This window comes from Jaculus jaculus, chromosome X (assembly GCF_020740685.1).
Source record: "Jaculus jaculus isolate mJacJac1 chromosome X, mJacJac1.mat.Y.cur, whole genome shotgun sequence".
Taxonomy (NCBI): domain Eukaryota; kingdom Metazoa; phylum Chordata; class Mammalia; order Rodentia; family Dipodidae; genus Jaculus; species Jaculus jaculus.
The window spans coordinates 58,513,642-58,526,761 of record NC_059125.1 but is presented as its reverse complement, the minus strand read 5'-3'; the positions used below and the strand labels follow the sequence as shown (position 1 = coordinate 58,526,761).

Here is a 13,120-nt window from a genome sequence, read left to right as displayed (position 1 = left end):
CCTATACAAATTCAGAACAAGGCCCTATCTCCTGTTCAGATCAGCAATTGCTGTTAAACAGGTTTTCCTCGGGGGAACTTCAAATTGTAGCGTGGAGGAGGAGGTAATAGTAAAGGGGCTGTCCTATGAAAGCTGAGGATAGGAGGATCGCAGTGAGTTTGAGTTTGGGCTACAAAGTGAGTTCTAGGTCAGCCTGTGCTAGAGTAAACCCTGCCTCAAAAAATAATAAAAAGATTAAAGAGGGAAAACTAGACAGGAGAAATGTACAAAGAAGAAGCACAGGACAAATACTGGAAGACAATACAGTGTGTGGTAGGTGAGAGCCTGGAGGTCACCTGAAGAGGGAAGTGGCTAGGAAAGCAAGGCAGGGCCCTGAGAAAATTTTAAAAATTATAAAGTTCTCATCATTATTACATTACAGCTATTATGTGCAATACAGTATTTTCAGAGTTGTATATGAATTTCACAGAAACCAAAGGTAACTTCTGTCAGGGTTTGGGTTCATTACAGAGAGGAATCAGGGACAGTTCCTTTCTCTAATGAAATGTATGTATTTTTATTACAATATAAAGGATTAGGTTTCATTGTGGTGTTTCCACACATTTTTTATTTCACTTCCTCCTTTTCTTCTTTCCCCTTATGCCTCCCCAACATTCTTTCTGCTTTCATACTATATGCTTCCTTTGTCCTCTCCACCCATCCCTAGCAAACTAAGTCCAAAATGACAAAACTCATATGTCTCTCCTATATGTGGATCCTAACTTTAATATTTCTCTGTGTGTGTGTGTGTGTGTGTGTGTGTGTGTAAATAAAGGATGTGACAGTAAGTATGAACTCCAGATACAAGACCACAAGAAGGAAACCAGAGGTCACCAACTGTTTATTGTGCCCAAGACTTTTATTTATTAATGCCAGGAAAAACTGGCAAGATCCATCACAATAAAGAGATATAAGGGAGCTCTGGAATGCTGGGTTAAGAGAGAAAGAAGGTACTTCAGAGCTCTGGGTAAAGAGAGGGGGGGGAGATTTAAGGATTATGGGAAGAGGAAGAGGAAAATTATTCTGCCTTGGGTGCTGTGCTGAGGTAGGGGCTGAAGAGAAGTGGCAGGCCCTCTTCTCAGCCCAGGTGTACACAATTATTATAACAGTTGATGGTTGTAAAACTTCAGATCTAATCTGAGCATGGGAAGGGGAGGAAAAGGAGAGGAAGAGACAGCTTTCTGGAGAGGTCTTATAAATTGTTTCTTTGTTAACTCTTTACCTTTATAAATAATGAAACTATGTCAAGAGATGTTATGTAACTTGTCCAGGGTTACACAGTAAGAAATGGGTCAGATACAAAAAAACAAACAAATGTTAATATATATTTATTGATTAGAAGCAATTTTAAGGGCCACTGAGATGAAGAAGAGAGACAATGATTGGAGGATATGAAAAAGGAAGAAAAACATATTCATGTGTTTATGTGTAAAAAATACATGCAAAGAATGAGATTCATGAAGTACTAATTTCTAATGTAATGTAACAGGCCTGGTAGGAAGGAAGATATTCTAAAGAGACACATGTGACATTTCCTGTGGCTTTCAGACTGTTGGGAAAATGAACCCCAAGAGCTAGAATTCCCTTGGGATTCTCACACTGTGAGAAAGAAAAGACTTAAACCAAGTTCTAGGTGGCACGGAAACTTGTCTTTCCAAAATGAGATTTCATGAAGTGCTTAGAACTAGTCAAACCACCTTACAGGAAGGACTAGCACCCAGACAATGACAGGAAGAACCATAATTTTACCAGGACTGCTTAGCTATGTGCTGCATACCTCTGGACCTCTATTTAAACCTAGACCTCTGTCAGGATCCCAAAGATTGGCTAGGAAAGAGGCACTGGATCTCTCAACATGGCTACATTGAATAAATCATTTTTCTGCTTTTTGCTATTAATTTGGCACTTTTTTGTTTGTTTTTCAAGATAGTATCTCTCTCTAGCCCAGGCTGACCTGGAATTCACTATGTAGTCTCAGGGTGACCTTGAACTCACAGTGATCCCCCTACCTCTGCCTCCTGAGTGCTGGAATTAAAGGCATGTGCCACCATGCCTGGCTTTAACTTGGCACTTTTAACTGGCTTATTGAGGAGAGGTGGCTGAGTCTGGCATGCTGGGACTGCTTGGGAGCATATTCTAACTCTAACTCCAGTAACAGTAATGGCTTGGTTTATTTATTTATTTTTGAATTCTCTTACCTCAAGGGTCCAGACCCAGTTTATCCCTTTCATACCAAGCTTTCCAACCAAACATTCCTGCAATACCTGCTTGCCATCTGCACCCAAGGCACCAGCCTTGCACACCAGCAGAGGGCCCACCAAGCCAGAATTTGTGTCTTTTATGGGATCGGCAGCAGAATAATACATCCATGTGAGACATGTCTGGTCCTGAGCAGTGGGAGCAGCATGGGGAGGGACTGTCCAATTGTATGTTACTTTTTCAAAGGGCTTGGCTACCAAGGCAGCATGGGATGAACCTGCAGAGAAAGCATGGACTCATTACTCATATTGGCTAGAGGGAGGCTCATCAGCTTAAAAGAGTAGGAAAAAGGGCTGGAGAGATGGCTTAGCGGTTAAGCGCTTGCCTGTGAAGCCTAACAGGCTCGATTCCCCAGGACCCACGTTAGCCAGATGCACAAGGGGGCGCACGCGTCTGGAGTTCGTTTGCAGTGGCTGGAAGCCCTGGCGCGCCCATTCTCTCTCTCTCTCTCTCTTTCCCCCTCCCCCCCCCCTATCTGCCTCTTTCTCTGTCTGTCATGCTCAAATAAACAAAAAAACAGAGTAGGAAAAAGTCAGCAGCTACAAAGACATTTTAGAGCAGCAGTGGCAGCAGTAACATGGAATAGTGAATGTTAAAAAAAAAAAAACTGGTCTACGAATAAAAAGAATAATTTGGCTTCTAACTCTGCAACTACTACTTACATGGACTAAGGCAATTTAAATGTGCTGGGGTTTCCCTTTTCTTAAATTATATGACTTTTGGACTTAAAAGGATTTTAAGACCTCTTTGGAAATCCACCCTACTTGAAGAAATGCATTACTTTCCTTATATCCTGACCTCTGCTTAAAACTCTGTGGTGGTCGGAGACTTCCTATTTGTCATGGTGGCTCATTTCATCTTTGAAAAACTGATGGTGGGATACTTTTTCCTTTACTATGTATGTGTGTGTGTGTGCTTATGAAAAGCACTAAGACTAATTATCTCTTCATCTTATTTTTGTAATGCTAGAGATCATATTTGAGGCTTTATTTATGTGTGGCAAGTTTACCACTGAGCTACACCCTCCATTTGTAAAGTTGCAATTCTTTAAATGAACACATAACATGGTCAAGCAGTGCAAACTATTTTTATTTTCATTTTCAATCCATATGGTATCAGTGAAGTACCTGGATAATTTTTGGTTTGGCCAATTAGTAAATATTGTGTATACTTTAGCTGACACTGGTAAAACATGATTCAGATGATACCTAGCCCTATCATTCATCTATAAAAGGGTATAAGTATAAACGGGAATAATCTTTTTGAGAAAAAATGTTGGAAAACACATCAAAAGCCATAAAAAGTTTCATAGCCACAGATAAGATATACAGTAAGTACTGAAATAATGCTAACAGAAACTGGAACTATTGCTCAGTGGTTAAAGATGCTTTCTTGCAATGCCTGATGGCCCATGTTTGATTCCCCAGTACCCGTGTTAAGCCAGATACACAAAGTGGCACAAGCATCTGGAATTTGTTTGCAGTGACAGGAGGCCCTGGTATGCCCACTTTCTCTCTAATGGTCTTCTTCTTTCTCTCTATCTCTCTCAAATAAATAAATAATATATTTTTTAAGAAAGAAAGTAATCAGGGCTTGACAGCATGGCTTAGCAGTTAAGGCATTTGCCTGCAAAGCTAAAAAACCCAGGTGTGATTCCCCAGGAGCCACATTAGCCAGATGCACGAGGGGACAAGGGGGCACACTCTGGAGTTCATTTGCAATGGCTGGAGGCCCTGGTGCACCCATATTCTCTTTCCCTCCCCCCCTCCCTCTTTCTCTGTCAAATAAATAAGTAAAAGTAAAATATTTTTTTAAATGAAAAAGAAAGTAATCAAACAAATATAAATCAAAATAATAGTTTCATTGATGTTATTGCCAAACAAGACTATTATTTTAAAAAATAATTTAAAAAGATTGTCTCAATGATGGTGAAGCTGTGAGGAAGGTACCCTCTCAGATTCTGTTGATACAACTATAAATTAATGGAACTACCCCATAAATAATTTGGGTGTAGGTGACAAAACTATTTTTTGGCTTTGTTTTTCAAAGTAGTGTTTCACTCCAGTCCAGGCTGACCTGGAACTCTCTATGTAGCCTCAAGGTGGCCACAAATTCAGGGCAATCCTTCTACCTCTATCTCGAAGTGCTGGGATCAAAGGCACACACCACCACATTTGGCACTAGACTTTTAATGTATACACCCTCTGACCACCAATTTCACATCTTAAAAATATATCCTGAATAAATAATCATTAAAAGGAACATATATAAGTACATTGATAGTATAGTTTATAACAAAAGGGTATAATTTGAGATTTTTTTCACTTTTCTTAATCTAAAAATAGTTTATTTAATTATCACCCAATTGACTTTTTTTCTGTTTAGATTTTTTTAAACAGAACCTGACCGGACTTAAATTCAGAGCTATTTAACCCAGTTTGGCCTCAAATTCTTTGAAATCCTCCTGCTTCTGGCTTCCAAGAATTACAGGTATGTGCTACCATGTCAGGCTTTTTAAATGTCTCTTAAATTGTAAGTCTATGATCAGTTTTTGTGTCTAATTCCACCTCCTCCTCCACAATTTTGACTTCATAAAAAGACTAGTTCAATTCCATTATAGAATGCTGTTAATTTTAAATCTGTTTAAAATTCCCCTGTATTCATTCATTATTTCATGTAATTATACCTTAGAATTAGTGTGTGGTGATTTTCTCAGAGAATATAAGAAAGTAACTGCTCAATAATCCCTCTTCTAAGATTCTGTCCTGAGATGATAACCCAAAATTCAAGCTAGGATGTATATAGGCATATATTATCGTCTGACTTAAAATATTCAGAACTATTGAAAACTTCAATTACACTCATGAATAGCTATGTAGTGGCTATGGTTTCCTGCACAAGACTGAGCCTGTAAATATTTCATTATAGTTGGGGGAAAGCTTCAGGAGACTCCACACTGAGTTCCATAGTAGCTAATGGCAGCTAACAGTTGCTGGGAAAGGGAGTCATATTCTTTTTTTTTAATATTTTTGTTCATTTTTCATTTATTTATTTGAGAGCGGCAGACACAGAGAGAAAGACAGATAGAGGGAGAGAGAGAGAATGGGCGCGCCAGGGCCTCCAGCCACTGCAAACGAACTCCAGACATATGCACCTCCTTGTGCATCTGGCTAACGTGGGACCTGGGGAATTCAGCCTCGAACCGGGGTCATTAGGCTTCACAGGCAAGCGCTTAACCGCTAAGCCATCTCTCCAGCCCAAGAGTCATATTCTTCAGTGGCATCGTCACTGATAAATTGCCCATTCCACAGTAAATAACCTCCTACCCATGATTATGCAAGCCACCCTAATTTAAGTCAGTGGGTCAAAATATGTATATATATATTTATATATATATAAAGCAAGATGGTAATTAATGGAAAAGAAGGGTGTTAGTCCAGGGGAGGGGTTTAAAAGATGACAATACAGATAAATAAGATCAAAATACATTATATACATATATGAAAGTGTCAAAATAAAAATATTTTAAAAATCAGTAAAAATAAGCTTATGTGGAAAAATAAAGTAAATAGATCATGGGAAATCCATGTGCCAGAGTATTATGTAGTCTTTAAAATGTTATGCAACATGATCCTGGCATGAGAAAATAGTTTCAATGCAATGGTGAAAATGGTAGAATCAAAAATTACAAACTATATTATCTTACATTTATAATTATATTCTATAAATATTTAAAGTATTTTCCAGGTACATTACAACTACTAATGATTATTTTATATAATATTGTGGTTATTTTACAATTTTCTGTGCTTTTCAAGAGTCCATAATGTATTCATTTCAAAAGAATAGATTCAAACATATATTTTTAGTTTGGGGCCAGGAAATCAACCCAGAGCCTTGCTTGTGTTATATACAAACTCTACCACTGAGCTATACCCACAGCCTCTAACTATATTTTTCAAAGTTTTGTCTTATTATTGAGCCTGAGTCTGCTTCACTGTTTCATCATTCATTTATTCAACAATTGCTTTCTCCCCACCTTCCCTGTATTTGTATTCTAGAGCCACCTGCTGTCACCTGAAGCCAACAATCATTAGAAATCTTTCAGCTCACCATCATTGTACACAGTGCCCTCATAGTCTTTCTCATAAAAGACCCCATGGGGCTGTATGCTGAATGGCTGGGAAGCACGGTTGTAGAAGACCACTTGAATGGTGTCACCCACTTCAGCCCGGATCACTGGTCCTGGAAAACAAGAGAGACAATGAAAATAAAAACAAAGATGAAGAAGAAAAGAAACACGTGTGTGTGTGTGTGTGTGTGTGTGTGTGTGCAGGCAAGTATAAATTGATGAGATAGAAGATTCTTCAAAATAATAATCCATTCTAAGCATAGTGTTATTTACAATTATAAAAAGCTGGCTGAGAGCAGCATTCATTACTGTCTACTCCCTCACTCCGCTAGATATCACCAACTGCCTCAAGCTCCTGATGCTATGCCTTCCCCACCATGATGGACTATAACCTGGAGCTATAATCTGAAATAAACCATTCCTTCCTTAAACTTATTTTTGTCAGGTATTTTGTTCTAGCAATGAGAATTTGACTAATACACCAGCCAAAGATAACTCTTCCTACTCACCACCACCTCTCTTTCTTAGGAAGGATACTTCTTCCTTATGTCTTCCTGTCCAGCTAATGGAGAGCCTTATTGATCCTTTTCAGATTTAAAATAATCACTTGGCCCAGAGGTATCCCAAAAATATGGCATATAACATTACTTTTATTTCCAAAGTTCTGCCCCATCTGATATATCTTATTTATTTCCTGGTTCTAAGTTTCTAAGCCACATCTGACTTTGCTACACTCTTTCAATATTGTTTTAGACCTTCTGGATATCTTCTCCCAGGTCAGAGCCTGAGCCTGGTGGCACACACCTTTAATCCTAGCACTCTGGAGGCAGAATAGGAGGATCGCCATGAGTTTTGAGGCCACTGTAAGACTCCATAGTGACTTCCAGGTCAGCCTGGGCTAGAGAAAGACCCTACCTCAAAACAACAACAACAACAAAATAATAGTACTCCTAAAGAGGCTGGAGAGATGGCACAGTCAGGAAGTATTTTCCATGTAAGCATGAGAACCTGAGTTTGGCTCACTAGCACTAACATAAATACTAGGCATGGTGGCATGCACATGTAATCCCCACTCTGGGAAAGTGGAGACAGGCTATCCCTGGAACTTACTGGCTAGGTAGTCTAGCCAAATCAGTGAGTTCTGGACTCTGTGAGAAAGACTTGTCTTTAAAAATAAGGTGAATGGGCTGGGAAGATGGCTCAGTGGTTAAAGGCATTTACTTGCAAAACCTGCCACCCCAGGCTCAATTCCAAAACTGCCCACATAAGCCAGATGCAAAAGGTGATACTAGTGTCTGGTGTTTGTTTGCAGTGACAAGAGGCCCTGGCACATGCACACACATACATCTACAAATAAGTACAATTTTAAAATAAGATGAAGAGCTACTGAGGACACCCACTTCTAGCTTCCACATGTATAAGGCCACATATGCAATGCACACACATTTGTATTCCCCCCAAAAAATGCCCCTAGAAAATCAATTTTCAAAATGTGAACTTTACAACAGTGGTACTAGATGATGTTATCAAAATGGCTCAGTAGTAAAAGTATGAAAAATGTCACATATTCCATTTCTATCTTAAAGATTTATCATACACAAAACCCAAACCAAGGTTTTCAGAAGTCCTACAGCAAAACACCCTATTTAACTATGCTTGACCTAGTCATTTTTTTTCTTTTTTTTAATTTATTTATTTATTTAATTATTTATTTGAGAGCGACAGACACAGAGAGAAAGACAGATAGAGGGAGAGAGAGAGAATGGGCACGCCAGGGCTTCCAGCCTCTGCAAACGAACTCCAGACGTGTGTGCCCCCTTGTGCATCTGGCTAACGTGGGACCTGGGGAACCGAGCCTCGAACCGGGGTCCTTAGGCTTCACAGGCAAGCACTTAACCGCTAAGCCATCTCTCCAGCCCGACCTAGTCATTTTTAAACATTCTCTAATCCATAAAAAGTTTTCAGACTATACTCATTTTTTGGAACTCAACATAGGCATCACTGGTATGCAGAGTGCCCCTGAACCCCCAGGCTCAAGTTTCTAAGTTCTTCCCACTTTTTGGGGTCTTGTTAATGAGTTTCAAGAGTTAAAGATTCCTTACCCAATATCCCAAGATGTGTTTCTTCCTTCAGATGTGCCCTTTCCTGGAATGTTTCATCTTGGAAGGCTTCATATCGAACTTTCCAGTAAGTACCTCCAATTCGGCTAGAGCTCTTCTGGAAGAATTTATCTGAAGCACTGGCATATAAGGAGATAAATGTCATATGATTCCACAGAGTAGCAAATAGACCCCCACATTACCCTTAATCACATCAACTCATGGATCCTTTTCAAATATGTTTTTTATTTATTTGTTTGCAAGAAGAGACATGAATTGGCTTGCTGCCAGAGACTCCTGTCACTGCAAATGAACTCAGCCAGGTGTATATACCACCTTCTGCATCTGGCTTTACATAGGTATTGGGGAATCAAACCCAGGCCACTAGGTTTTCAAGCAAGTGCCTTAACCAGTAAACCATCTCCCCAGCACTACATCAACTCATGGATCTTTATAGACCATCTAATTGAACTCCTACCAATGAAGACATCACCTTTGACAATACCAATATTGAGTTATAAACAGCTTTACTTGAACCTTTCCAAAGACAGGGACCTTCTTTTCAAAAGAAGTCATCCCTTTTACTGTTAGATATTGTAATACTGGAGTTACTTTTTATAGTAGAATGAAATATCTATGGTTGTAAATTCCATATTCTGAGAAGTTTGGTCCTCTAGAGTTACATAGCCTACATCTGTACTTTTCCTTTCCTTCAATTTTTGTTCTCATCTTTGTTTTTCTTTTTACTCCATTGATCGTCTCAAAAAAGAAAAAAAACATGATTTCAAATAAGAAATCAAATGTCTGACCAAACTCTAAAAACTCCAGATATATAGAGGACACATGTCCCTGGAATGCTGTGGGTGAACAGAGGGCCAGAAGGGTATTCTGCATGAGGATGCTGGCATATAAGGAACACAGGAGGGAGGTGAGGCAACAGTGGAGAGGTTTTGTTAACTGTTGGATGATAGTATCATTGAGCAGGTGGCTCCCTTCAAGGTCTGAATCACAACATCCAGCTCCTTATTTAGAAAGGTAGGACAAAGCTTGTGGCAGACATGGCTGGTGAGGCATCCACAAGAGTCACATGTTGTTGATCCTGTGACAATGGCTGAGCAAGCCAGGTTAGATCCAAGAGCTGATCAAAACACATCAAAGCAGAAAAGCAGAGGCTACAGGGAATTTAGCATGAAATCTGACTGCTAATAGACCCACCAAAGGCTCAGGGAACATTGCAGAATTGGGAAGACTGTAAGAGCCTCAGGGCTGATAGAAATTTCCTGAAGTACAGCCCCCCTCCCAGAGATTGAGGCCTTAATTACTCTACACTGGCTACCAATAACCCCACTAGGAGAACACTTCAAGGGAAATGGAGGTGATATAAAACTGTAACCTTTGTAAAATAAATTAAAAAAAAAACTAAAATAATCAGAGCTGGAGAGATGGCTTAGCAGTTAAGGCGCTTGCCTGTGATGCTCATGGACCCAGGTTCGATTCCCCAGCACCCAGATACACAAGGTGGGCATGCATCTGGAGTTTGTTTGCAGTGACTAGAGGCCCTGGTATGGCCATTCTCTCCTTCCCTCCCTCCCTCCCTCCCTCTCTCTCTCTCTCTCTCTCTCTCTCTCTCTCTCTCTCTCTCTCTCACACACACACACACACACACACACACACACACACACTTCCTCTTTCTCTCCCTCTCACCAATAAATAAATAAAATATTTTTAAGAGATTAAAAGAACTTATTGTAGCTTCAGTTCTGTCTACTGTGCTGTAGATCTAGTGTTCAATAACTGAGGGGAGGAACTTGATGCCAATATTTTGACCCTGAAGGCTGCCTTGGGCTTCATGAGGTCCTATAACAATAGCACTCCATATCCAAGTTTGCCTCTCTAGTATGAACTAGCCTCCACAGGTCTACCAGCACCTCCCATCTGGCCAGTCTCCAGAAACTAGGCATTAGATGAATCTCTGGTAACTTCTTTTTCTAGTTGCTTATGAGTTCACTGGTATCTAGGTCAAATGTACTTTTCCAGAGCTTCAGCAGTATTGAACATCTTTGCCAGGATACTGCTTCTTTACAATTACTCCAGTGCTGCTCCAAGGTGGTAGATACCCCTTCCTTGCAAATGGTCTCAGTTTGCAGTGGCTGGGGGCCCTGGTGCGCCGATTATTTCTCAACCTATCTGTCTCTTTCTCTGTCTGTCTGTCTGTTGCTCTCAAATAAATAAATAAAAATAAACAAAAAAACGATTTATTTATTTGAAAGAGAGAAGGTGGGGAGAGACAGAATGGGCACACCAGGGCCTCTAGCCACTGCAAATGAACTCCAGATACATGTGCTACCTTGTACATTTGGCTTATGTGGGTCCTGGGGAATTGAATATGGGTCCTTTGGCTTTGCAGGCATGTGCCTTAACTGCTAAGCCATCTCTCCATCCCCTTATTATATATTTTCTTTTTTGGAGGGTCAACAATTTGTTGTATATTTCTCTCTGAGCTCCTAGTAGTCCTTGTTCTCAACTTGTCATGAATAAGGCCTCTGAAAAATGTCAGGCTATTATCACTGGGCAGTGTGCCTCTGGGTACTTAACTAGGAGTTCTATGAGAGAAAGACACAATGACCTCATCCCCTTCATTCTCCTATATCATAAACTGGTATGATCTTCAGGTCTTAAGTAACTATACTTGAGAAGGAATAACCAGGCTCCATCCTCTTTGGAAAGTCACTCCCACAAACTCTCCTAGTATATCCTGCCACTGCCTGGATACTTTTATCTCATGTGAGTCTCAAACTTCGCTGGCCACTGACATATTGTCAACCAGAAGGATTCATTTCACCCTGGACATTAAACATGGGTTAAGTATTGTTAAAATCTGTCAAAATCACTGTAATTATTAACACTAAATTCTCTAAGTTAACCACTTCTGAGATTCATTATCCAGTAAATAAACAAAGATGTTGGTATGGGGTAATTCATTCCCTAATTAGCAGCTACTAAACCCTCTTTTGCTGCCTAACCTGCCTTGAGTCTAACAGATAGCCAGACTACCCTTGTTCCAGCACCAGTTATCTTAAACATACTACACATGCCTTGAGACAACTATGCTAAACATTGCAGCTAGTTGTCCTGGCTTCTAGAAGCATAGCCTTATCCAGGACTGTTTATAACAGCTTATACCAGACAATTTGCAATCACACGCCTTGATAAATGAACCATTTCTGTCTTAACCAGAGAAAGCATACTTTCTCTTGGGGAGGGACTATAGTGACTGATAGCAAGACTGTGATTGGTCAAAGCACAGGTTTAATTACTGTGATTGATCTCAACTGAACAGTCATGATGTATCTATGTATTATTTGTTCAAACACCACTTTTCAGAGAGTCAGTTGGGTGACATTCTCCTGTTCTGCCTGTTCTGTGTTGCAATATTGGTTCCAATAAAGGTTACTCTCAGGTGGAATTTTTGCCTACTTTCTGTGCTGTAGAGCTGGCAACATAAAGAAAGAAGTGGTGTTGGGAGTAGCTTGACAGCTAAAAAAAAAAATGTGTACCTAAAAAGATACTTAGGTAAAACAGGCCACACTTGAACCCATGCACTGCTTGATGGATTAACAGCTGAAAAGATATGTCTGCCTTGGCCAGAAGTTTGATCTTGGACCCATGCTTAACAGCTGAAAATCTTATATGGGTCCAGCTTGAATCCAATACCACTTGGTATCATCAATGGGTGTTGACAAACATGACAATTCCAGGCACCTCCTCACAACTAATATTGCTTCTAATCTCTGACACTAGGTTCCTTTCAAACCACCCAGCATGCAGCCAAAAGCCTAGGGCTTCCCACTGCAATGTCCACCATTGTAGCTTGACAAGTGAAGAGGTATGCACAACTTCAGAGGCAGTACCAGCAGCTGGTGCCTAGTTTCCAGGCTGAGCTTCCAAGCAGCCCTGATTGTAACCAGAACCTGTTTCTTGTGCCCTGGACTGGATTTCTAGCACAAAGTGTTGGCTATTGCAGTCTCAGTGCTGAAGAAGTGGCACCTCAGGCTTACACATTGGCAGTGTCCAAAACCTGAATCTACCCAGCGTTCAAGTCGGTCAGCATCACTACTGGCAGCAGCCTGTTAATTCCGCCAGGAATCTTGCCCATCAGCAGAAATCCTGTCCTCAGTGGAAGAAGTTGTCTATACTTCAGTGATCTCTGCAATCTCCAGCATCCAGTTCCTGAACAGCCCAAGCTCCCATATAGCAGCAGGTGCTCCACTTATGCCCTGGCTCGTGTGTGGTTTCCTAGTAGATCCTTGGCAGTAACTACTGACAACTGAAAGAACAGCTTAATGGTTTGAAAACGGCCAGGGCAGGAAGAAGACTTGAAGTAGAAATAGAAAGAATGAGAGAGCAGGATGTAAGGAGCCAGATAAAAGAACTTGCAGGCCCTGGTCAACAGAAGATTTTTAGGGAACTGTCATATCTTCAGGGCCAAGGGTTTTAGACTCAAGTTGAGTTCTGTAACTTTAGCCACTACCAAAGACCAAGGATCCATATTCACTTGTAGGACTAGAGGCCCAATGCCTGAGACTAGCAC

At 40.4% G+C, this 13,120-nt stretch overlaps 1 protein-coding gene across 6 annotated transcripts in view; it reads right to left on the bottom strand.

Annotated features, from left to right (window-relative positions):
* Heph (hephaestin) overlaps nucleotides 1-13,120 on the bottom strand; it is a 72,843-nt gene that overhangs the window by 38,519 nt on the left and 21,204 nt on the right. For all 6 annotated transcript variants that reach the window (XM_045140596.1, XM_045140602.1, XM_045140598.1 and 3 more), the window contains 3 exons: nucleotides 8,533-8,669; nucleotides 6,412-6,543; nucleotides 2,304-2,515 (listed from right to left, as the gene is read on the bottom strand). In XM_045140596.1, the coding sequence (XP_044996531.1) occupies nucleotides 2,304-2,515; nucleotides 6,412-6,543; nucleotides 8,533-8,669 (481 nt within the window). The remainder of the gene's footprint in view (nucleotides 1-2,303; nucleotides 2,516-6,411; nucleotides 6,544-8,532; nucleotides 8,670-13,120) is intronic.